Source organism: Crocodylus siamensis, chromosome 12 (genome assembly GCF_052110815.1).
Source record: "Crocodylus siamensis isolate JL-2025a chromosome 12, ASM5211081v1, whole genome shotgun sequence".
NCBI classification, from domain to species: Eukaryota; Metazoa; Chordata; order Crocodylia; family Crocodylidae; genus Crocodylus; species Crocodylus siamensis.
In genome coordinates this window covers 607,519-631,545 of record NC_143406.1, presented here as the reverse complement: position 1 = coordinate 631,545, position 24,027 = coordinate 607,519, and the positions used below count along the sequence as shown (strand labels likewise).

Sequence of the window (24,027 nt, the reverse complement as noted above, 5' to 3'; positions counted from 1 at the left end):
CCTGTCTGTGCTGTCGGGGACCTCTACCCCCGTGCCTTGCCGGTGCGGCGAGACAGCCCAAGGCCCAGGGATCCCGCCTGGGTTTCAGACACGCGCTCCTTTCCAGGTGGGCTCAGACGTGCGTTGAGCTCTTGACACTCGGTTGAGATTTGCCTCCAAAGTTACCCTCCTAACACGGCCTGTGAAGCTGTGGCTGGCTCCTGCAGAGGCGCGGGGATTCAACGGGACCATCTGGACTGGCCACCCGTTCACGAAAAGCCCGAGTCCAGCTAGGGCTTACCCATCCCCAGTTGTCAGCGAGGCTCTGGACCCAAGCGGCAGGCCTTCGCCTGGCTGCTGCCCTCGCCGCGGCGGAGCCCTGCTCCCGGGGGTGTCCGGGGGGCCCGCCCTGCCAGGCAGCGCCTTCACCGCTGCTCGAGGCGGCCTCGGCGGCCGGCCCGGGCTGGCGACACGGCTGGCGGGGAAGCGCACCGCGCCGCGGCCGGGGGCGGGGCGGGGCGGGGGGCGGGGCGGGGGTGTCGCCGCCCCGCCCCGCCCCGCCCCGCGCGGCGGCACCCGGCCCCGCTGACAGTCGCGCTCGGGCGGCGGCAGCGGCAGCCCCGCGGGAGCGGAGCGGGGCGGCCCGCAGGATGAGCCCGCCGTGCTTCCTGCGCTCGCTGCTGCTCGTCGTGCTGGCCGCCTTCTCGGCCAACGCCAGCAACTGGCTGTGAGTGCGGGCGGCGGGCGCGGGCGGGCGGGCGGGCAGGTGCCGCGGCCCCGGCAGGGCAGGCGCTGCGGAGCGGGAGCGGGAGCGGGGCCGGGGCCGGGGCCGCGCCCGCACCTGCGCGCCGCGGCCCCCGCGGGCGTCCGGCTCGGCCCCGGCCCGGCCCGGCCCGGCCCCGGCTGCCCCGCGCCGCCCGCGGACACGGGGCTGCGGCTGCCCGCGCTCCCTGCGCCCGGGCTGGCGGGAGGATGCTGCGCCGCGCCCGGGGTCGCCGCCGCTCCCCTCGGGCTGCCCGGCTCCAGAGCAGGATAAACTCTCCCTTCCTCTTTGGCTGCCCTGCTCTCTCTTCCCTCCCCAGACAGGAAGGCTGGCGCAGCCTGCGTCTAGCGGGCGGCGGGTGCGCGGGAGCAGGGAGCAAGGTGCGTTTTAGGCTGCCGAGGCTTCTGGCGCGGGGCCCTGAGCGGCGGCCGTGGGTTTGCTGCGCTGGGGACCTGCTGGGAAGAGAGCACTGGAAGAAGAGCATTACAGCTCCACTGGGCCTTTGGAGAGGAGCTGGCACATCTTCCAGTCGGCAGGCTGGGAGCCCCTGGAAGCGGCACCATCCAGCCCGGGAGCGGTCGGCACGCCCGGGGTCCCACCCTGCTTTGCTGCAGGCGCCACAGCCCGCGGGGAGATGCCCACCTGCCAGCGGGCGCCTGGCCCAGCCGCGGGCGGGAGGGAGCGTGCAGGTGCAGCCGAGCGGGAGCGCCGGCCCGTCCCGCCCGCGCTGCCCTCCGGACAGAGAGGGCTTGGCTCCCGCAGCGGCGGGCTGGAGGGGCCGCGTTGTAACTGATGAACACAGCCCTGCGACGAGCTGCCCTGCTGAGGGAGAGCTGGGCCCTCTTCTAGGTAAGGGCAGACTGGAGCGAGGAGGATGTCCAGCGCCCGGGTGGGATCATGCATGAAGGCGCATCCGTGTTGGACAGCAAGGCTGAAAGCCGTCTCTGATAGCAGCGCAGCGCGCTGGCACGCCTTGGGGAGAGCGTGCTGCAGGTGGGGTGCAAAGCCCCGGGTGCCGAGGGCACGAGGGCTCTGTGTAAGGGGTGCACACGTGGGGCTGCAGCTCCCAGGCACCGATTCCTGCCAGTGGAGGAAAAGCACGCTGATGTGCATGTGAAGAGACGAGCTGGTTTTTGACACGACGGATGTGTCGCGTCCAACACAAGGACCATCCTCGAGTCAGCAGATTTGGGTCTCTGTCTGTGGGCTGAAGGCCATTCCTACCCCCTACCCCCTTGCTGCGGAAAGAGAAGCAGGGAGCAGAGCGAGAGGGACCCCCGGGGTTACCAGCACGCGTGTACCTGGGGGGCCTCCGGGAAGCCTGGGTGCCGGCTGTGGCTTTGCGAGCTGTGCCGCTTCAGCGGGCTGTGCGGGTGCCTTGCGGCAGGCCGTTGGGCCCGAGCAGGCGGTGGTCTGGCGTCTACCTGCCTTGTGCACATACTTCTTTTGCGGTGCGTAGGTGTGTGTGTTCAGTGGCAAAGATCTGTAGAGTTTGCTTTTCCAGAAACCTGCCGGATTAGTGATTTAGCTCCGTGAGCGTTTCACAAGACGAGAGTTTTTCTAAAGCTGCTTGTAACCTGTCTGAACTCGCATGCTGCAGCCGCTTCAGAGCCGCGCGATTGTAGCAGTCCAATCGCACATTTTCCCAAACTCCCTGCTTTGTGCAGAAGAGCTCCGAGGAGGTCGTTGGAGAGAGCATTTCGACTGGTTTGCATGACAGTATTTGTAGAGAAAAGCACACGAGGATCTTGCGGCATTACTAACCTGCCGTTCCCCTGCAGCACTGCTCTGCTCCAGAGCCTTTCAGAGCTGGCAGGGAGTCTGCAAAATCTGCTCATTAAACAAACTCAGATACTTAATATCTGGCTAGCAAGTGAAGCTCGGGCATACTGGATTTTGAGAATCGCTGCTGCCTGTCCCAAAAATCTCTGTTATTAAGCTGTTTCCAAATTTGGAGCGAGATCCTCTGTTTCCCCTTTGGATGAAAGCTGTCACTTTTTGCTTTTCTTCCTCCCTTTCCAGACTCAGTGGAAGCCTTGTATTAAGCTGCTTCCTTGAAATTAAAAGTCAGCGTCCAGTACGTCCGAGTCCAGGACCGATGTGTGCACCAGTGAGTGTCTCTGTGTGTGTGCGTGCACGTGCACCACCACCCCTTTGGACTCACCTTGTACTTCACAGCTGGTCATCTCCAGAGGAGCACAGAGGTTTACCTCTGGTGTAGGGCTTGTACTCCGACATTGCGTATGGTTTGCAATACTTTCCAAAACATCGCGTGCTGGGGTTGCTGTGACTTGCACATGGGACTGAATTCAGTCTTGAACTAGTTGCTATACTGGACTAATGCATTGCACCCCCTCCGCAGTGTGCATACACCCAGAAACACGCAGCTTCGTTTTCTGGGGGTGCACGAGCATGCGGCAATTCACATCGGGCCGTTCAGACTAGTGCGGCACCCCTCAGGAAGGCGGAGAGGGTGGGCAGAGCCCTGATCCCAAAGTGCAGATGAAGCAGGCTCAGACAGTTCTGCAGTGAGCTGGGTAATGGGGGCAGCGGGCGCAGGTTTCCTCTGACTGTCTGTCTTACACTGGTGAACCTCCGGCGCTAGAGGTTGTGGGTGGCTGGGGTTATTGCGCCCACCACCTCCTCCAGAGTTTTCCTGTGGGGTGTGGAAACTGAGGACAGGAGGGTCCCTCGTGGTAGAGGATGCGGAGAGCCCCGTTGTCCAGGCCGTGGGAGAACTGCTCCGCTTCCAGCCAAGACTGTGCTGGGCCCTGCGGGCTCTGCAGGAGGCTGGCCAATGCCATGTGCTGCAAATACTCTGAGATGTGGTTATGCCGCTGCACAGAAGGGTGTGCCGCCAACAGCTCCTTCTACCCCCTATTTACAGGGGTTTAAAATGTGGCAGCAACACTTCCCTCTGGGCTGAGACTTGGCTTAAAGGGCCAGGAGCAGAGTTGTTTTTTAAAAGGCCTCGAAGAAATGGATGGAGCTGGACACGAATGCATGCAAACCGAGGCAGGCTGAGCAGTGGTGCTTTGGGGACGCATGGGGAGAAAGCAAAGAGCTGTGCATGCCTGGGGGCCCTTTCATCCGGAGAGCTCAAAGGGCTTTGCAGCCCTGGGTCCTGGGTCCCCGCTGCCTGGCATCTCGTCATCGTTTGGACCTTAGAAACCAGGGGCCAATTCCTGCTGCAGGTGGAGCGCAGACCCGAGTCTGAGAGCGCTCGGTGCTTGCTTCATGCAGGCATGAACAGATACACGAGATGTCCGGTAACGCTGGCCGGACTCTGCATCTCCCTTCCCCGCCTGAGCCTTGTGCGGCTGAATGCCAGCCTTACAGCTACCATGAGCTCAGGGCAGGGCCTTGTCCTCAGCCAGAGTCTTCACCATTTTCAGCGTATTATTAGGGGGCTTGGCCGGGGTAAATTCCAGGCGGTGCAAGATCCTCTCTCCGGCCCCGGGCTTTTCAGCTCAGGTGGGAACTGGTCCAGCTTTTGCCAACTTGTGCCAGCAGCCCGGAGGGGCTGATTTTGCAGGCGAGGTGAGCTGGGTCATCAAGGCTTTTTACCCGAGTCCTCCCCTCTGGCCCCACAGACCTCCTGCAGAGGACGATCGCAGGGAGCCGCACCCCGGGCAGCACACGGCCGGAAGAACGGCACTAAAAGTGGATCCCCAAATCGTGTCGAGCATCCCACTGCTGCGGCCACTGCTCTGGGGCAGCATGAATAGCTGATTACGTCCCTCCTTCCTCCCCAAGCCCCCAGGGACCTAGCTGTGAGGACAAGTGCCGCTGCTCCGGGGATCCCTTTCTAACCCAGCAAAGTTTCACCCTTTAGCGTTTCACTCCCGCAGCTCCCTGCGCGGTCAGGGCAGCAACCGCTCCAGCAAGCGACACCCGTTCCCAGGAGGGCGTGGGGAGGAAGAGCTAAAAGCTACAACATATTCCGCTGGAAATTTTTTGTTTATAAGAAAAAATCCTGAAGCAGCTTTGGACAAGCCCGGCTAATTTTAGTTACCCAATAAAAACAGCAAGTGGCTGTAAAGATCAGATCCTCCTGGGAGAAGAAACCTCCCTGAGCTTGGGGTTAGCTGAAGCAGGCAAGCCCTGACCTCGGGCCCCTCCTAGAAGCGAGCGACCAGCAGTAAGCTGGCCCGAGCTGGCAGGGAGGCTGAGTGCCGGGACAGGAGAGGGGACTCGCTGGTAGCATTCGAATAGCCGGTGGAAGGGAGCACCCTTCTCCGGGACTTCTTCAGCAGGTGTAAAGCGATAACCCGGCGTTAGGCAGCAGTGCTCCTGAAGCTCGTGTGAAGAGGGGCGTTCGAGAAACAAAGCTAAAATAAACCGTGCTGTGTCCCCAGGGGTGGAAGACGAGGTTCTGATGAAGTCCAACATCAAATTTTACAGCAAGAAAAAGGGCTTTCTTTCCCAAAATGGCAGGTGGCCCCAGTATTCGGGGCAGCACTGGGCCTCGGCATAACAGCTATCACTATTTATGTCACTTGCCAAATGTTAGTCCCCCTCTTTGTCAGCACTTCCTCTTGATGGGGAGAGAGAGGACAGGCTAAAGCAGTGCTGTGGGACTTGCTTAAACCGGAGGAGATTGCTAAGTAACCTCAATCCAGAACATTTCGATTTCAGGAGTAACGCAGTACTCCAGCTTTCCGAATCCTGGGCGTCTTCCTCAGGCCCCAGGTTCGGGAGTCGCGTGGCTGCACGAGAGCTGCTGCGTTCACTTGAAACCAGGAACGCAAAGACCCCCTGGCAGTGTGACCAGAGTGTTCCCAAATGCTCACGGCTCAAAAGGCAAGCAAAAAAAGAACCCAAAGCGTATTTCTTTTCAAATAAAAATCTTGGGATTTTGGAGGGTTTGACTCGCAGCTTTTGAACATCTGGAGTTGATAAAACTGCAGCAGAAATTGCCCCCTGGAGAGAGACTTGTGAGCTCCAGCTGCCCGAAGGGTCCTGCTGACCTGTCCGTGGAGGCCGTGAAGTTTGGACCCGGCTGCCCGTGGTCCCTGACCAAAAGGCTGAGCCACGTGCTGGGATCGTCCCGGTGCCCAGAGCCGCCCTTTCCGAAGGCTGGCCGGTGGGCAGGGCCCAGCGCTGCATGACCGGTGCCCAGCGCTGCGCGGCAGGCACCCCACGCTGCAGCACGGGAGCGGGCAGAGGGGCAGGACGTGACGGGCAGCGCGGGGCAGCGGGGGCGGACAGGCCCCTTCCGGGAGCGTCTGACCCGAGTCCCGTTCGCGAGGCGGTGGCGGTGCACGTGCACGGGAGTGTTGCTTGCCACCCGCTGCAGCAAGACGAAGCGGCTGAGTCTGTTGCAGGAGATGGCTCAGGGATGTGTGGGGCATGGACAAGCCCTCCCCGGCTGTAAGGATAATCAGAGAGTATCGCACCACGACTGTGCGATTACCCAGTGGCATCTTTGTGTGGGGCCCGGGGACGGTGAATGGCGCCTGGGCAATGGTATGCAGTGCCTAGTGTGACACTAGCTTGCGTCACCTGGGAAATCCTGTTGTGAGGCTGACTCGGTGACCTCCTGGAGGTGGAAACAGGGCCGTGCGGGGAGTGTACAAGCCAGGAGAAGAGCGAGCACGCAGCTAATGTGCTGGGAGCGGCGGCCATAGAAAGATGCTTCCTGGTCCCAGTGCACAAAATGGAAAGGAATTAAAATGCTCGATTTGGGGAAATAGTTTTCCGGGGAGGGAAACCGATGTCTGACTGCAGGGTGATGGGGGAGAGTGCCTGGACGCACGATGAACAGACACGAGTGGCAGTCCCAGGCACTCTGCGGGCGTTGTTTGCACCCCAGGTTTTGCCCTCTGCACCCTGCCAACATGCACGGCTTGCGGCGCTGGTGGAAGACCTGACAAGTTGTGTCGGAGCATGATGCTGCGGGGCTGGGACTCGTGGCCGCTCACCTCTTCGCTGTATTGGCGAGAGCCGTGGCTGCCGGCAGCAGGTGCAGAACGGGCTTGTGGCAGAAACGGGCACCTAAGACGCGCTCCTCCTGCATCCTTTCCCCGCTCTCAACGAGCGAGAAGGCTGGCTGCTCCGGTTAACCTCTGGTTTCCCTGGAGCCAAGGCCTCGGGGTCAGATGAGAGGTGACACGGTCAGTCCGTAAGCATCCGCGGGGAGAGAACGGTTTTGACAGGAGACAGGCAGCCCTTGGACCCAGCAGGCAAAGGCAATATAAGAAGCAGTGACTGGAATCTGAAGCATCTCTAACACGTGAAGGCTTAAAATCAGGATGTGGCACAGGAGATGCTGGGTGAAAACCTCCATGCTCCCTCCTGCCTCTCGATGGCTGGTCTTTTGGACGGGTGGAAATCTGCCCCCGCGCGTGCAGATTGCAGCTGTCCAGGAGGACGAGCAGGTCCCTGCTGTGCTTGTGCTGCAGAGGATGAATAGGAGGAAGGACCCGTCCTTGGCAGAGCAGAGGCCAGTAGCTAAATAGAGGAGGACAGAAGGGGTATGTGGTGGCCGGAGCAAACTGCAAGCTGAAACCAGGGTTGGGCAGGTGCATGAGGTTGGGGGAGTAGAGCCGGCACCGTGATCAAGGGAGACAGCCCCCGGACAAGGAGAAAACCTTGCAGAGCCCATCTAACCCCAGCCAGGCAAAGGTGCACTTATGCATGTGCTTAGCCCGGTCTGTCTCCAGTAGACCGGGGCAACTGGCCTCCCTGCCCAGCCCTAAACAAGTGGTTCCCCAGCTCAACCAGTCTCCCAACACCGATGTTTCCAACTCTAGACACCCCTTTCCTTCCCCAGGTGGCTAAGCCAAATTAGACATCCCCCCCATGGCTTTCGCTGTATCTTGTTCTAATTTCTTCCTTTCAAATGGTTGCTCTCCTTGAGTACTCTCCAAGAGTCTTGATATTGGGGCTAGATGGGGTCTCACAGTTGTCTTTGCAGTCCTGTAGAGGCACTTTCAGTGGTGAGACTTGGGCCCTTATTGACATGCAACGATATCACTACGGAGGTGGCTTCATCCCAGGTTATTTAAACCAGAGCATCTTCTACGGCAGAGGAGACCTGCTTGGATTTTCTTTTCCAAAGCAGAGCTACAAATGTGGGCACATTTCCAAGCTGTAAAGATGGAAAGAAAGAGGAGTAACAGATGCGACTGAGCAAGGGAGACAGCACAGAAAAGCAAGCTCCCTCCAAAAGACCAGTTGGCTCCTCGCTGTGTTCAGCGCCAGTAATGGGAAAGGAAGGAAACGATCCCCAGGGAGGATCTGCTGCTCTCTGCGTGGTGCTGGGCTGTCTGCTTCTTGTGCTGAGGGTCTGCCCGGCAGTAATCCTAAAGGAAACGGTCCAGGTGTAGATGAAGGCAACTTCAGGAGAGGCTTGAGGGACTGGCCCTGACCCCTGGTTGTGCACTGCAGCAGGACAAGCTGGATGCATTTAGTGGCACTAAGCGGAGCATTATGTTGTCAGCTTGTGACCCCGGCGAGTGTGAAAATGGAAAGTGAACATCGTCTTATTTCTAGAGGCCTAATTCCAGGGGAAGAAAGGACCTGGAAGACCCCTTCCTTTGGACAACTGGTGGAGCCTCTGAAAGGTGCACAGAGGTCGCGCTCCTCTGTCCTTGGGCCAGCTCCCCCATGGGCATCGGACTTCCTGACCTCTCCAGCGTCCATTTGCTCACTCCGATCCTAGGCCTCTCGGGGTGATCCGGTCGCTCCCTCTCTGCCAGGTTTCCCCAGGGTGGGTTCCTGGTGGGACTCGCGCAGCCGGCGTGGCCTTGCCCTCGGGGGCTCTCTGAAGGCGTCCATCGTCTGCCTTCATTTGCCACTTTGCAGAGGGCTGAGGTGACCGCGGGCTGCTCCCCCTGCCCATGAGGATACAAAGCGCACGTCCGGCGCCAGAGCCCAGGGTCCGACTGTCTCCATGCAGGGCTGAGGACCGCAGTGCACTGTGGCTGGAGCTGAGATGGACGAGAGGGGCCGAGGAGCTATGGCTGGGGGAAGGGGCGGAAATCTTGACGTAGGTCTGTGATCGCCCCGGCAGCAAAAGCAGCGCTGCCATGGGGCAGGCTGTCCAGACATCAGCGCTGCGGCAGTGAGAGACGAGCTGGGGGGCGAGGGAGCGAGGAACGGGCTCTCGCGCAGTGCTACGGGATGGTGTGTTCCTGCCCTTCTGGTCCTCCTGCGTCTGCGTCGCCGTCTCCTGGCTGCCCCTGGTTTTATTCTAGGGGGAAACCTTTAGGGGCCGCAGCCTCTTTGAGGGCCCGAGCCAAGGCTGGAGGAACCCGGAGTTCCTGTGCCAAGCAGAGGCTGCCGCACGGGGAGGCGAGGCGGCGACTGGTAAACTGCCATGGGCCAACCCCCAAACTGTTTTGGAAATGCCTGGGAGAAGAGAAGTGCTGAGGGTTTGCCCTGGGACACGGCAAAGCACCTCCGAGCGGCTGTCCCGGCGCTGAGCGCGCGGCAGGAAAGCAGCAGCGTGGTCAGCGGCTCGCTGTGCCCCGGTGGAAGGGCGATGTGTGTGCTCACCACCCCCGGGGCGTTTCTGTTCCGGGGTAAACAGAGGCACAGCTTGTCCTGGGACAAACCCAGCGTCCATCCCTAGCCTAAGATACCATGTTAACAAGTGCCACCCTTGCAGAGGGCGGCCGTTTGTGCGCGTGCACTGCCTGGTTTCCTTCCTCGCCTTCCCACGTCTTGGCGACTCGTCTGTAGTTTCATGGAAGCGCAGACCAGCAGGGCTGGCGGTCGCGGAGTCCAGCCCCTTGCTCAGAGCAGGAGTGTTTGTCGAGGCATCTATTTATTTGTGTTATTTATGTATATACTGGATTTATATCCCGCCCCAGCCAAAAGGCTCCGAGCAGCTGACACAAAACAGCCCACAGAGAGGATTTCCCAAGCAGTGCCCCAAAAACAGAGCGCTCCAAGCCTGCCCTCCCCACAGCTGCCACTTCTCTGCCTGAACTCCAGCACAGATCGACCTCAGCCCACGCCCGGCCCCGCTCCCAGCCCCCATTCACATCCAGATATAAGAAACCTCGGCCTACTTCCCCTGTCCCACTCCCTTCCAAGCCTGCACCCCCTCTCCTACCTCTGCCCCCCAAAACCCCAAGCCTAGCTGGTGGGAGCAGCCTACCTGTGCCATTAGCAGCATGCGTTCATGCTTAAGAGGTGCTCTTGCTGGGGGCGAGGGGCGAGGGCCGCGGGGAGGCCAGGTGTGAACAGTGCAAGGTCCGGGTGCGTGGGCAGGTGGAGGTGGAGGCCAGGCGCACGGCTTCCCTGCTCCATGGGAGGGAGTCGCTGCAAGCTTTCTGCACAGCTTCCCCTGGCCACGCACGCTGCGCAGCAAGTTACCGGAGAACTGTCCCCACCGCTGAAACGCTGTCTTTCATCTTCATTTCATCTTCTTCAAGAGCAATAAACGTTTATTTGGGAGCCCTCTTATCTGGAGCATCTGCTTGGAAAGCTTTGAAAGGGCCCCGTCACGCTTCTTTCCACGTACTTCTTGGACTGTCTGAGCCCCGTTGCCTGGAGTCTTGTGCAGGGCTGGAAAGCATCTTGGAATGGAGAAAATTGCTCAGGCACCCCCTTGCCAAGCAGTTTCCCCGTACGCCGAGTGCCCGGCTGTCTCTTGCAGCTACTTCACCTGCGGCATCGTCTTCCTGGCCAACGCGGCTTTCTCAGACTATCTCCTGACTCAGCGCCGGGCTGGCTGCGCAGTTCTGGGAACTGTAAATTAAGGGACTTCCTCTGAGCCAGCAAGAGATGCCTCAAATGCTGTTTTCATGGGCACGGTTGAAGTTGCCCATGTTCCCCCGGGCGTTCAGTGCCCCCGGCTGTGCTCTCTGCCTTAAGGTCGTGAATCCTGCCATCGCCGTTTCAAGAGCCGGAGCTGGGGTTAGGGCCCAGTTTTCCCGACTCTTGGTCCCATCACATAAGGGAATGTGCATGAGTCTTGACTTGCCTGTGCCTCGATTTCCTCCCCTGTAAAATGGGTGGCAATTATTGAACCTGGATGAGGGCAGGGGTGGCAAGGTTCATCAGTAAAGCATCTCTCCAGAAGCTTTTGCTATAAACTACTACCCAGATGTTGATCCGTTTTTGCTGCCTGCATCACGGAGGAGCACAAAGCAGCACTGCATGGGCATGGGCATTACTCTCCCTGCCAGTAACTGAGATCCCCGAGGACCCCGGTCTGACGGGCACGGGGCTTCGGTGGCGTTCGCTTTGCTTTCCCCCCAGCTGAAAGATGGCAGCCTGGGGCTCGGCCTCTGTGCAGTTCCCAGCGCGCGTCTAGGAGTCCTGGAGCTGCTCTGGACAAGCAAGCGCTTGCCGGGGAAGAACGGCTGTAAAACCGTTCTGAACACGTGGCACGTGTACCCGAGCGGCTGCATAGCGACCGCGCCGCGAGCCCTGGGGTCCGATGGGTCGTCGTCTGCCTCCGGGGGCATCCCTGTGACGGCCGGGACTTTGCACGAGCGCTGTTGTCGGGAATCCCGAAGCCCAGGAGAGAACAAATCCCTCCCTCTGCGCTGGGTGGGTCGTGCAGAGCTGATGGCTGTGGGAAGCGGCAAAAACTGCTTTTTTTTTTTTTGGGGGGGGGGGGGGGGTTAGCTGAAGGTGGCAAGTTCAACTCCTTAGCCCGTGGGAGGAGAGCCAGGCCGCACTTTGAGAGAGAAATCCTCGAGAAGCAGTCGTCGCCGGAGAACAAGGAAGCTTCTGGATTCCGATCATTAGGAAATTCAGGGGCGAGGGGTGCCAGGCATCCTCCGCTCAGCCCCTGAACTGGCGCGGGGGTTGGATCGCTGGCTCCCGGTGGACCCCCGCCCTTCCTGCGGATGGTTAGGCTGTGGGGTGCCGCGTGGTGGGGCTTTGTGCCGCGCCGCTCGGCCGTGATGGCAGCCCCTGTGACGCCAGCTTGGTGCGGGACGTGTTCGGGCCTCGGCCGCCTGCGGGGACTCCCAGCCCCCGGAGGCAGCTCGTGGCTCTGCTGGCTGAGCATCTGCCCCCGTCACGCCGCAGCGGGGAGGAGGGGGTTGAACTCCGTCTTGCGCTGCCCGAGGGAGGGTTGGCTGGGATGTTACCAGCTCAGACACGTGTCGAGGGCCTGGGACGGTCCAGGGGCCTGCGCACACGTTGTGCCGGTGCCGCTGAAAGAGCCTGGCGGAGGGTGGACGGGGTCGTGGGAAAGGGTGCAGCATCCCCCTGGCAGCCCTGACCCTGGCGGGGATGGGCAGGCTCCTGGCTTCGGATCAGTCCTGCCGCCCCGTGGGGAGACCCCTGGCAGGTCTGCGCAGGGGGCAGCTGAAGCCCCGTGGTCGGACGGGGACACGTGGCGTCTGGGAGCAACGCCGGCCCCTGCCCCGAGCCGGGAAGCGGCCCGAGGGCAGCTTGCTGGAAGCCCCAGCCGTGGGGAGAGACCCCCGGAGCCCGGCTCGGCACGCCCCCGGCCCGGGCGGGGAGCTGGCGCGGCGTCCAGACAGTTCGGCGCGTGGTCGCCAGGGTGCGGGGGGAAGCGAAGGCAGCATTTTCAGGGCGGCGAGACCTGGAGCCCGTGTCTGGGAGCGCAGACCCTGGAGAAGGTGCCAGTCTCGAGTGGTTTTGCCCACGACCAGGTCCTGGCTCCAGGCTCCCAGCTGGAGCTCCCTCTTGCCGCCAGCCAGGGCCGGTCCCGGTGCAAGGGTGGCTGGGGGAGCTAAAAGCAGGCCTGGGGCGGGAAGTGGTTTTGAGGGAGAAGTTTGCTGGCGATTCGAGCAGAGCGGCACTGCGGGAGCCGGGTGGCAGCTGGAGCTGGCAGCCAAGCTGCTGCCTTGCTTACTTTGGCTGACTTCAGAGACCTCTGGCTGTCCTAGTAGCGCTTGGACCTGCTGGCGCTCGGGAGGCCTGACGGGGCATGGTCGGCACGCCGAGTCTGCCCTCCGTGCGACGGAGGCAGCGAGGGCAGTTAGCAGCCTCCGCGGGTGCCAGCTGAGCGTGGACCAGGCTTTCCCCCGTGCGCGGGGCAAAGGCCTCCCTGGGAACCGTGCCGTGCCCAGGCCGGCCCTCGGAGGTCCAAACCCTTGTGCAGCCACGTTAGGCCAGTCCAGCACGTCAGGGACGGCCAGGCCCTGAGCCGCAGCCGGGAGGAGGGGCATCTCCCTCTCCTCCTGCTGCTGAAGGGGGCTGGGGGGTGCGGCTGCCACAGCAACGTGCGCTCCAAATCCCAGGGCCGAAACAGTTATCCCCGGGACCCCTGCCACTGTCCTGGCGTGACCCATGGAAAGGCTGGGACGGGTGTCCCCCCCGCTCCCATCCGGTTCCCCAGCAAAACATCCTAACAGATTTTGGTGGGTGTCCTCGCAGGTACCTGGCCAAGCTGTCTTCCGTGGGGAGTATTTCGGAGGAAGAGACCTGCGAAAAGCTGAAAGGGTTGATCCAGCGCCAGGTGCAGATGTGCAAGAGGAACCTGGAGGTGATGGACTCGGTGCGCCGGGGCGCGCAGCTGGCCATCGAGGAGTGCCAGTTCCAGTTCCGCAGCCGGCGCTGGAACTGCTCCACGCTGGACGCCCTGCCCGTCTTCGGCAAGGTGGTCACGCAAGGTGAGAGACGCCGCTGAAGGGAGGCATCGCCCTGCCAAGTCACTGAATCCTAGAGCAGCGGGGCTGGGCTGGGGGGGAGCTCCCGGGGCCACGGCTCACCCAGCCCCTGCCTGAGGCAGCATCAGCCCCATCCAAACTCTCCCGCACGATCCGGCGTCTCAACTCGGCCCTCAACCCTGGCACAACGTGGGCATCGCACCCGACTGGCACAGGGAAGCCGGGGCCCACGGCAGCTGCACGCTCGAGATCCCCGGCAGAGCCCGTGCCCCTGCTACAACGTGTAAAACCCCCACAAGTCCATACCACTCTGACGTGTGGGGGAAAATCCCTTCCTGACCCCAGATGTAGCATCGGTCTGAGCTTGGGCGCAGGGGCGAGACCCTCCAGCCAGGACCCTGCGGGGTGGGTGCGGCAGGAGCATTGGCACAGCCCAGCCCCCTCCCCAGCCTGGGCTGCAGCAGCACCCACGCCTCTGGGGGAGGCTTCAAACCCCCCGACACGTGGAGCAGAACTGGGGAGGGGGCCACCAGCACCACCCACAAGCCTGGGATATCCCCGCAGCAGAGCACGGGCATCGCTGCACCCAGATCATCGCCCACCAGTGCCCGCCCAGCCTCTGCCTGGGCCCTCCAGGGATGGAGAGTCCCCCCTCCCCTGGCGTCTCTCCCACGACCTCCCTGCACTGACAGCGACAAAGTGTTTCCTGATCTCCAGCCTAAACGTACTTTGCTGCAGCTTGCAGCCTGTGGTCTGTGGGAGGTCACGAGCTTGGGCCACCGCAGACACGCGGGTTAGGAGTCCGATCTCTAGGCCAGAAGCTGTCTCCTGCCTGTGCCTGCCTGCCTTCGCGGGGGCAGTCAGAGCTGCTCCGCGAGAGAGGCGAGTGCGCGGCGCTGCCCCCCCGGCCCAGCCGCGAGCCCTGCTGCTTCCCGTCCTGTAGAACGGGAGCGCTGACATCTCCCAAAGGAAGGTGCAGAAGGAAAGACTGCTTTCCTGGGGTCTGTGATGAGCCGGTGCGGGTCGGCAGCCAGGGCCCACAGCGGTGGGGGCTGCGCGCCTGCAGCGCCTCCCCGCTCTGAACCAGGGGCTGCCTGGGGTTGTTCCTGGGCTCCTGCCACGTGCGTTTGTGCTGAACCCTTGTCTCACTAGTCCACGCCACGGGGCCGGCCTGCAGCCACTGCCCGTGGGCCCCTCTGCACCTGGGCATGGCGGAGAGGGCTGGGCATGCTCGGGGCAGAGCGCTGGTTTGGGGTGTGTTGCTTTTGCCTTGGACTCATAAAGCTGTTCGAGGAGCCTCGTGGTTCAGTCGGCTATGCCCTCAGGCTTCCCCTCGTGCCTCCCGAGGCTGCAGAGGAGCAGGGCGCGTTATCCCTCTGCTCTCTTACCCAGCAAGCAGGGGAGCAGCTGCAGGCAGGGCCTGGCGGGGAGCGAGGGAGCCATCCGCGTGCCCTCTGCCGCCCAGACGCAGTCGGACACTGTCGCTCCCGTGCCAGGGCCACTTCCCTCCGCCCAGCCACAGGCCTTGCGAAATGCTGGACGGCGCGAGCTGCCCGCGGGCCGTACGCGCACCAGGCGGCCGCGCCGTGACCCGTGCGTTGCGGAGCGGCGCAGCGGCTCGGGCGCAGGTCCGTCCCCGGGCGGGGCGGGAGCCGGCGGGAGAGGCATCGGCAGGGCTGGAGGTGGCGACGGTCCAGGGCCGCGGGAGGCTCTCCCGGCGCCCGCCCGCCTGGCGTGGGCTTCCAGGCCCCGTTGCTCCGGCGTGAAGCGGGCGGGTTCCTGCAGCGGTGCGCGGTAGGCGTCCCATCGGCGCCTTCCCCCTGGCTTGGTGGGTGCCTGCGAGGGGGCTGAGCAGAAGAGGCCGAGGAGAAGCGAGGTGCAAGTGGAGGCATCTCCGTTCTGGCCCGTCTCTCCTCTTGTAGTGAAGCAGAGCGGCTCCCTGACGTGACCCTTGCTCTCCCCTGAAGCGCCGGGGCTCGCAGGCCCCAGCCTTCCCCAGCTCAGCCTCAGCTCCTTATTTAACTTTCCTTCCCTTGTCGTAGGGGTGAAGATTTGTGCTTGTGAAGGTTCAGGACTGGAAATACCAGAAATACCAGAAACTGAAGTAGTCTCTTTTTTAGGCAGCCACAGCACAAACCGACCAACATGATCCTACTATTAACCTTGATTAACTTGGAGGTGATTCAGTCCCCACGCGGCCTGGGTCCTGCCCAGCCACTGCTGCCCAGGCCAGATTACAGCCTTGGCCACCAGTGTCTGAGCTGCGACCACCAAAGTTGCTCCCCGTCATCCGACCGGTCCGTTGTGAGCGCGGGCCTGGAAGGTGAAGGGCAGCTCTCTGCTCTCGGCGCTACACGCCGGCTGCCACGGGAAGGGACGTGGAGCCTCTCAACCCTGCGCTTCCAAACAGCACGAAGCAAACGCTCGGCCCTGTTCTTGCAGAATATCTCGCGCTGGGCAGAAGGGCTTGTCATGTCCTGACCACCTCTGCTTCATGGGAGAGCAGAGCCAGGGAATCGGGTGTTGCAAGATTTAATTGACAACCCCCAAGCCAGCGATCCTCACTGCATGCAGACAGACACTCGGTGAAAGGGAAGTGCGTGCAGACGTGGACACGCTCGCCCCTTAGGGGAACCTCTCCAGAGAGAGGGAAGACTATCCCCCTTGCTTGCAGCTCTGCTGGGGCTCCGCTTTCAAGCAGGGCAGTCCGCTGGCGCCTGGCCGTGTCGTCTGTGTGCACGGGGATCTCTCCCTTGCAGCGCCCTGAAATGGCCAAACGGTTGCTTTCTAAACATGCAGCAACCCCCGAGGTGAAAGTGCGCGAGGGGCTCCCCGCGCTGGGCAGCGCTGTGCTCCAGGAGGGGCGCGGTGCCAGGAGGATTGTGCACCGGGCTCTCCGGACGTTGGCGCTACAGGACTGGAAAAGGGAAGGGAGCCTTTGAGAGCCCTGCCAGGTTGAGTCCTATCCTATCTGGGAAGTGTCAGTGGGTGCGAGGAGAGCTCGAGGTGAGCTGGGGTGCAAGGGAAGGGCTCTGGATGTGCTGGGCCCAACTGAGAGCTCTTGTGAACACGGTTTCCAGGAAAGTTTTCCTGCCCTGGGATTTCAGGTCTTGCCAAGCTCTGGGGGTCTCTGTGCTGCGTGCTGCACGGGGGAATTTGCCTGGAAACCTCATGCTGTTTTGGTGGAGGCAGAGGCTCACTCCTACCTGGTGAGCTGTAGGCAGGGTGCAGATGCAAGGTTCAGCATGGGGCTTGCTCTGAAGCTGGTTGCCTGGACCTGTGTTGGGGAGGTAGCGTGCGGGGCTCCGGCGTGCCCCACAAATGCCCCGTTGCTCTGACCCGGGCAGCGCTATTGCTCTGATACGGGTGGGTGCAGTCTGGTGCCTGGAGGCCCGGGCTGTGCATGGGGACGTGCCGGTGATTCCCCTGCTTTTGTCCTTGCAGGGACGCGGGAAGCAGCTTTTGTGTATGCCATCTCCTCTGCAGGCGTGGCCTTCGCGGTGACTCGGGCTTGCAGCAGTGGAGAGCTGGACAAGTGCGGCTGTGACCGGACTGTGCATGGCGGCAGTGCCCAGGGTACGTACGTGCAGGAGCAAGAGGGGAGAGGGGAGGGGAGAGCAGAGGCAGCGCGGCATTGCCTGGGCCTTCTCTGGGCTGAGTCCCGTGCCCACGACAGCCCTCGGGTTCCTGCCGCTTGTTAGAGGAAAGAGCAGAAGAGCAGAGACAAATGCACAAAGAGTTTCCCTTCTCCAGTCCCCTGCTACCTGTCCCCTCCAGTCACACGACATGAGATGCAGTAACAGACCTTGTACCGGGCCATGCCCTGCCTGAGATGTCCCCCTCTTTACAGTGCCCCTGCCCCGCGGCCAGGGGCTCCGGGTGCGTCTGAGCAAAGAGCTCCAGCTGCACGGCCGTGCCCGCAGGTGCCTGGGTAGCGTGCGCGAGGGTGCAGTACGGCCTGCCCGAGGTCATTCCCCTGGCTCTTGCTTCAGGGTGGGCATGGAAGCAACCGGGCACTGACTGGGCGATATGCACACCCTCCTGGCGGGCGCTTGCCCGTGCCCAAGCCCTGGAAGCACGGGCAGCCAGAGACCCCCGATGGGCAGCTCGTGGGCTCTGGTGGAGGAATATGGGGGCCTGCCGTGTTTTGGTCCCAGTAGTTGAGTGGTTATGAGCTGGCCCAAGATGCTAGACACCAGGGTTTTAGGGGCCCCCATGCAGAGGGGTCCAAGCCTGCATCTCACTGACTTCCTAATGCAGTGCTCAAGCCAGCGCACCACACGTCAGGTGTTGCCCCGCAGCTCCTCCGGCCCCCTCCTGAAGCCGGCCCCTGTGCAGCCAAGAGAGGCAAGGGTATGTGGGGCCAGGGAAGCACCACAGGGCAGGGTGTGCGGCTCAGTGGGACGGCTGCTGCCCCGAGAGGGGGCAGGACTGCTCTTCTTGCCCACGCGCTCGCCCCCCCCGTGCGGCTGGCACTTCTGCACTGCCCTGCCCTGCTTTTCCAGCGACTCTGACATGCAAAGGGCAGTGGCTCAGCTCCAGCATGGGCCACGAGGACAGCTAGAAACCTGCCGTTCAGATAGAAGTCCTCCCCGCACATCTCCCACCTCTGCCTCTCCCCCCGTGGCCGCTGCAAACGAGTCTTTCTCGCCCATGCTGTGCTTTAGGCTTCCAGTGGTCGGGCTGCTCTGATAACATTGCCTACGGAGTGGCCTTCTCGCAGTCCTTTGTCGACGTCAGGGAGAGGAGCAAAGGGGCCTCCTCCAACCGAGCTCTCATGAACCTGCACAACAACGAGGCTGGGAGGAAGGTAATAGTGCGTCCACACGTGCTGTCGGGCTTGGCTTGCGATCGCTCCCCCTGCTCCTCCCTTTACCCGCGAGGATCGATGGCCCCTGCACCCTTTGCTGGGACGTCTGCTCCCACGCAAACCATGTCCCTCGTGGCCGGGAGCAGCCTCGCTCTTCCTGATCTCGCCGGCCGCCGCGGCCGCGCGCGTCAGTGCAGCGGGTCGCACGCTCCGGGGCTGACGGCGGTCTGTTCTGTTTGCGTCCGCTCTTCCAGGCGATCCTGAACAACATGCGGGTGGAGTGCAAGTGTCACGGCGTCTCCGGCTCGTGCGAGTTCAAGACGTGCTGGAAAGCAATGCCTCCCTTCCGCAAAGTGGGCAACGTGCTGAAGGAGAAATTCGACGGGGCCACCGAAGTGGAGCAGAGCGAGATCGGCTCCACCAAAGTCCTGGTCCCGAAGAACTCCCAGTTCAAACCGCACACTGACGAGGACCTCGTCTACCTGGACTCCAGCCCCGACTTCTGTGACCACGACCTGAAGAACGGGGTCCTGGGCACCAGTGGCCGCCAGTGCAACAAGACTTCCAAGGCCATTGACGGCTGCGAGCTGATGTGCTGCGGCAGGGGCTTCCACACGGACGAGGTGGAGGTGGTGGAGCGCTGCAGCTGCAAGTTCCACTGGTGCTGCTTTGTGAAATGCAAACAGTGCCACCGGGTGGTAGAGATGCACACGTGCCGGTGACCTGCCCGGCCCTCCGCCACCCGCCCGCTCTCCCCTGCCTGTCGCCCCCGGGCTGGGAAAAGGGATGCAGAGACTGCCAGGAGAGGGCTGCTGTTCAGAGAGACAGAGCGCAAGAGGAAAAACAGATTTTTAAAGAAAAAAATATTTAAAGTTTCCCAAAAGTCCTTGTTGTATTTTTGTTTGTCTGCTTTATTTATTGCTGAAGCCAGAGCCTGTCCTTCTGGACGGCATGTGCTGGAAGGGACGTGTGTGCTCTGGATGCTGCTGCTGGGCTGGGGACAGGACTGGGACCCTCACGGCACCTGTCCCCGACGCTGTGTCTCGTCAGACGAGGTCCCACCGACTGGCCCCAGAGCGCTTCGACCTGCCTCTCTGACACGGAAGGCACACCTAGCGTTAGGCACTTTGTATCCTGGCGTTGTACACGGCAGCTACTTCCACTTGTTCCAGCCCGAGCCCTCCGAGTCCTCGCTGGAGACGGGCTCGGTCTGCACTGCCTGCCTCTGGGGGCAGAGCCACATCCGCAGAAGGCCCCAGCCAGCCCTGGGTGTCGAACCATCTCCGGAGGCTGGCCGCTGGGGCCAGCTCGTGCGTGCCCGAGATGTGTGGAGAAGTCAAAATGTTGGGTGAAGGGACAAAGCTGCGTGGCTCGGCGTTCCCCAAGTCTCTTCCTTTTGCCCTCGGGTAGGATTCTCTCTTGGGGTCTGAGCCGGCAGGGGAGCGCAGGCTGTCCGTCGCGCGGGGAAACAGTCAGAGCTGCCTGCCCCCGGGGCCCCTGCTCCCCCCAGCCTACTGCTGCTGTCTGCAAGAAGCAGAAAGGAGGCCTGTGCCCAGCCTTTGCAGAACGCCTTCTCCGCAACGGGGCTGCGCCCTTGACCCTCTGCCCGCTTCCTGTGCCGGCTTGTGCAGGTCTGCTCCCGGGGGGCTTGTGTGATGCTGAGAGTGCTCTGGGGCCCGGGCCCTGCAGGATGGCCGTCTTCCTACTGATGAGTTAAGAGAAGAAAAGGTCACGGTGTCCTTCAGCAGGTCTATTCCTTGCTTTCCCTAGCAGCCCACCGTGGCCCACGCCACCCTGGCACGCGCTACCCGGTCCCTCCTGCACCTTCTGCTAGCACTGGGCTCTGGCCTCAGCCTGCACCGTCCGCTGCTTCGCCACACTCACCTTCAGCTGGGGGGGCAGTGTCCTGAGTTAGCACTGCTGGTCTCCCCTCCGCATCAGCTGCAGGAGCTAATTCCTCCTCGCCCCCCGCCCCTGGGCCCTCGTAGGGAACGCAGGGCAGGTGGTGTTTCTGAGCCCAGGTGTCTGCAGAGGTGGTTCAGGGCAGCTTGAATTCGCAGGCATTTCCAGCAAGAGGATGGACAGTGTGTCCCTGCAGCGCTGCCCCCTCGCCCCGCAGGGGCCCTGTGCCTGGATGGTTTCTCCAGCATCTCCCCAAGCCAGGACCTCTTCCCATCCCACCCCTGCCAGTGCTGCGCTGTGGGTCTGCTCTGCTGCCCTTTCCATCTCTGACACCGCGGCATCATCACAGGGCCTTCGCTGAAGAAGAAATCAGACTCCAGCCCTTGGACAAGCTTGCACAAAAGATCTCTTCTGGTTTTACCATTTTCCACCCCCCTGGGACACAAGACCTTTTGCACCCATTGATGCTCTAGCCTGAACACGAGCCATTATCGTAAGCGACCGTCCCCCCACCTCCGACCCCAGTGGCCTGGAGACCGGACCGGTCCCTTTGCCCTGCCTGTCTGTGCTTCCCGAGGGGCTGGCTCCCCAGCGCCGGCCCTGCGCCTCCGACACACAATCTGTGGGAAGAGAAGCCCAGTGCCGCTCACGCGTCCCAAAGCCCAGCTGTTCTCTGCCCCTGGGGAGCGCCGTGACATTTCACGGGGGGAGCAAGAAGCAGCCGTGAGGCACAAGCGCCAGACACTTGTCTGCGCGCCCGCACCGCTGCCGCCCTGCGCACGGGAAGCTGGAGCTGCGGAGGGAGGAAAGGGAACGGCACCGGGGCCCTCTCACTGGCTCCTGCACAGCCGCCGGAAGGAAATGCAGATCCCAAGCAGGCCGTGCGGCTCGGCTCTCCGGGCAGTGGCCTGAATGCCCCCGCCGCCCCTCGCCTCCGCCGCATGTGCACGGCGCAGACGGTGCTGGGAGGTCGCGCTCAGCTACCGAACCCCTCCTGCCGGGGCCTGGGCGGCCACGTGGTGCTAATGAGCAACGAGGCGCGGGGAGAGGGAGTGGGACTGGAGCCGTTTCTCTGCCTCACCCGGTCACCTGCACGGCGACGAGGCTGAAGAAGACCCCCCGGGCAGGCTTGTCCCCAAAACCATAGCTCCGACCTGGGGCCCATCGCTCGCTCGCAGCCCCTCTCCTGCTGGCTGGGCACCAACGGTGCCACCCCTCCATCTGAACACAGACAGCATTTGTCTCTGCCCAGAAAGATCCTCTCCTCTCCCGCATGCCCTTGGAGCCGCTCCCCTTAGGCTTGGGATAGAGGTTTCACAGCTGCACGTGCACGGACCCCAGGCCTGGTTTCTCCCCTTCTTTCTTTTCAAACGAGAGGCGAGGGGAAAGGTTAGGCGAACATGCAGACATACATTAAATCCCGTCTGTGCCGTGGCAGTGATGGGCCGGGGGAGAGCCCGTGGTCATTGGAAGGTCTCCAGACAGCGTCCGGCTGGAAGTTTTCTGACGGCGGAGTCGATGATGCAGCAGCGGCTGCTTCCCGGGCTGAGCTGCGTGCCCCGAGCGGGCCTCTGCTCACGCGGGGTAGACCGCCACGTTCCCCGCTGCGTTGCACGGGGCAGAAAGGCTGCCTGGAGCCGGGCGACCGAGTGGGGCAGAAGAACGCGCCTCCCCCGCGGCCTCTTGCTCTGCCTCGCACCAGCGGTGTGGCCCAGCTTTGCCGAGCACCGGTGGCCCCAGATCCATCCCGCTGCGCACCAGCACTTGCAAATGAAGAAGGACCCTCAGCTGCTGGGCTGAGCCCCTGTCCCCGTGGGCCGCGACGCTTCTTGCACCAGTTTATTCTTTCTGGCCTCAGCACAAGCTGTTATCTCGAGCAGTCCCAGCGTGGAGGGACTGCTGATTTCTGTCTCTCCCTGCTTTGGGTCACCTCGGCCCTGGTCCTGCCTCAGGCGTCCGGGCTCAAACCCCCATGTCAAGCTGCTGCCTCCTGTCTCTGGACCCCAGCGCATTAAAGCTGCGCGTTCTCAAGTGCCTTGAAGATCCCTTCTCCTATTTCCCAGCTCATGCAGTGGGGGCCGCCGACCTCAGGACGTTGGCCAAGTTCTCTGCTCATTGTCCATCTAGGATGAGGGCCAAAGCTGAACAAGACAATCCAGATCAGTGCGGAGATAATCTCTGTGCATGGGATTTTTTCAAGCTGCAATGAAAGCTGATCCCTGTAAATGTCACCCCGTGATGCCCCACTCCGCAGCGCTCTGGCTCTTCTCACAACTGTAAATTTCAGCACCAGAAAAAAAAGAAAAAAAAAGCCTTTTTCCTATTTACTTTGCATTAAATGATGATTTTGCGCTAAATTAGCCTAGCATTTTTTTTTCCTAGTAACGAGGCGACTTTGTTCTATTTAAAATCAGCGAGTGCTGAAAACACCCTCTCCTGCCCGTTCCTGCCTGCAGGCGAAGCGCCCAGGCAGGAGCACGCTTGGGGTTTTGGTGCCCTCCATCCACACGCTAAGGATGAGGCGCTTTCCTCTGCGCGCTCCTGGCTTGGACCTTCCTGATTCTCACCTCACAAACGTACCGGGGGCCGAGGCACGGCCTGAGGGTCGTGTCTCCATTTTACTGGGGACTGATCACTGGTCTCACCATCCTGTCACCTGTCGACCCCCACCAGCCCTACCACGGTCCTCAGTCCAGGCGGCAGAGGCTGAGCACAGAGATGGAGCAACTTGTCCGGCATTAAACAGCAGGTGTTGCTGGAGCTTGGAGGAGAGCCCGGAGCCTGAGCACTGATCTGCTCGACCACTAGCTCTGGGGCTCCCTGATCAAAAGACCGCGTCGCTTTGGTCTCGGCGGGCCGGCAGCTGCCTGCTGAGACACGTCGGTCTGGAGCAGGGTTGTCCGTCTGCCCAGCCTGTGGTCAGAGCCTGCAGGTTGCACCGTGGGGCAGGTCCGTGGCCTCGGAGGGGCTTAGGCCGTGCAAGGGGAGCACACGCCCCTGCTAGTTTCCTGCTGGGGGTCCCCAGGTGGGAAAGTCACCAGTGGGAGCAGGGACAGTGGACTTGGTGGGACTCACTCGCCCTTCCTCCAGCCTGTGATGCAAGGGACAGTGGGATACGGAGGGGAAAGCCAGGGGCATGGGGGTATTAGCTACAGTCCACAGTGCTCTGGGTCTCCGACTGGTGCAAGGGACAGTAGCCTGGAGGCTGCTCTCGTTTGTGATGGAGCAGAGCCGTAGCTGGTGGCTGGTTCCCTGTTTCTCCTCTTCCCTCCTTGGGGCTGCTCTGGGGAGCTGGGGCCCAGAGCCATCCTGTATTCGGGCTCTCGAGGGCCAGCCGTGCTCTGACTGCGCCTCCACAACCTGGCAGGGACATGGGCCACGGAGCAGCCTGGCCTGGCCTCTTCTCCCCCCCTCACCGTGCGGCAGCACTGACCGCCTGCAGCGCGAGGGTGGCAGCTGCTCCAGAGGATCCCGATGCCCCCAGAGCTGCTCCTGGAGCCTCAGAGGAGCTGGTGGTCTCTGGGAGCTGCCCTCCCCACTCCCTGCAGCGCCAGGGCTGAGCCAAACTCGTGGCTGGTGGTCAGGGACTCGCGCTCAGTTCAGGACCAAATGCCCCTTTCACAGAAGCACAGGATCACCGACAAGGAGACTGGAAGGGACCCCAGGAGGCCACTCCTAGTCCAGCCCCTGCTCAGAGCAGCACCAGCCCCAACTACATCATCCCAGACAAGGCAGTGTCTTTAAACACCTCCAAGGCTGGAAACTGCACCACCTCTCTGGGCAGCCTGTCCCCGTGCTTTACTACCCTCCTCATGAGAAAGTTTTCCCTAATATCCAACCTCAGCTTCCCTCACTGCAGTCTGCGCCCATTGCTCCTTGTCCTGCACCTGCCCCACTGAGACCAGCCCAGCCCCATCCTCTGTGCAGCCCCCCGGCAGGGAGGTGAAGGCTGCTGTTCAATCCCCCTCGGTCTTCTCTTCTCCAGACTCAGTCAGCCCAGTTCCCCTAGCCCCCAAACCATTTGC

The 24,027-nt window shown here is 62.2% G+C and overlaps 1 protein-coding gene across 1 annotated transcript; it reads left to right on the top strand.

The window, feature by feature from the left end:
• Positions 1 to 568: 568 nt before the first annotated feature.
• WNT4 (Wnt family member 4) lies at positions 569 to 22,348 on the top strand. The gene is made up of 5 exons (XM_090023663.1): positions 569 to 706; positions 13,058 to 13,293; positions 16,735 to 16,866; positions 17,958 to 18,100; positions 18,355 to 22,348. The coding sequence occupies exons 1-5, from the start codon at positions 630 to 632 to the stop codon at positions 18,820 to 18,822; spliced, it is 1,056 nt and encodes a 351-aa protein (XP_089879789.1). The 5' UTR covers positions 569 to 629; the 3' UTR covers positions 18,823 to 22,348.
• The last annotated feature ends 1,679 nt before the right edge of the window (positions 22,349 to 24,027 follow it).

Coding starts and splice junctions, on each gene's coding strand:
- WNT4 (XM_090023663.1), top strand. CDS start 630: ATGAGCCCGCCGTGCTTCCTGCGCTCGCTGCTGCTCGTCGTGCTGGCC. Junction 13,294..16,734: donor CGGCAAGGTGGTCACGCAAG/GTGAGAGACGCC, acceptor TTGTCCTTGCAG/GGACGCGGGAAGCAGCTTTT. Junction 18,101..18,354: donor ACAACGAGGCTGGGAGGAAG/GTAATAGTGCGT, acceptor CCGCTCTTCCAG/GCGATCCTGAACAACATGCG.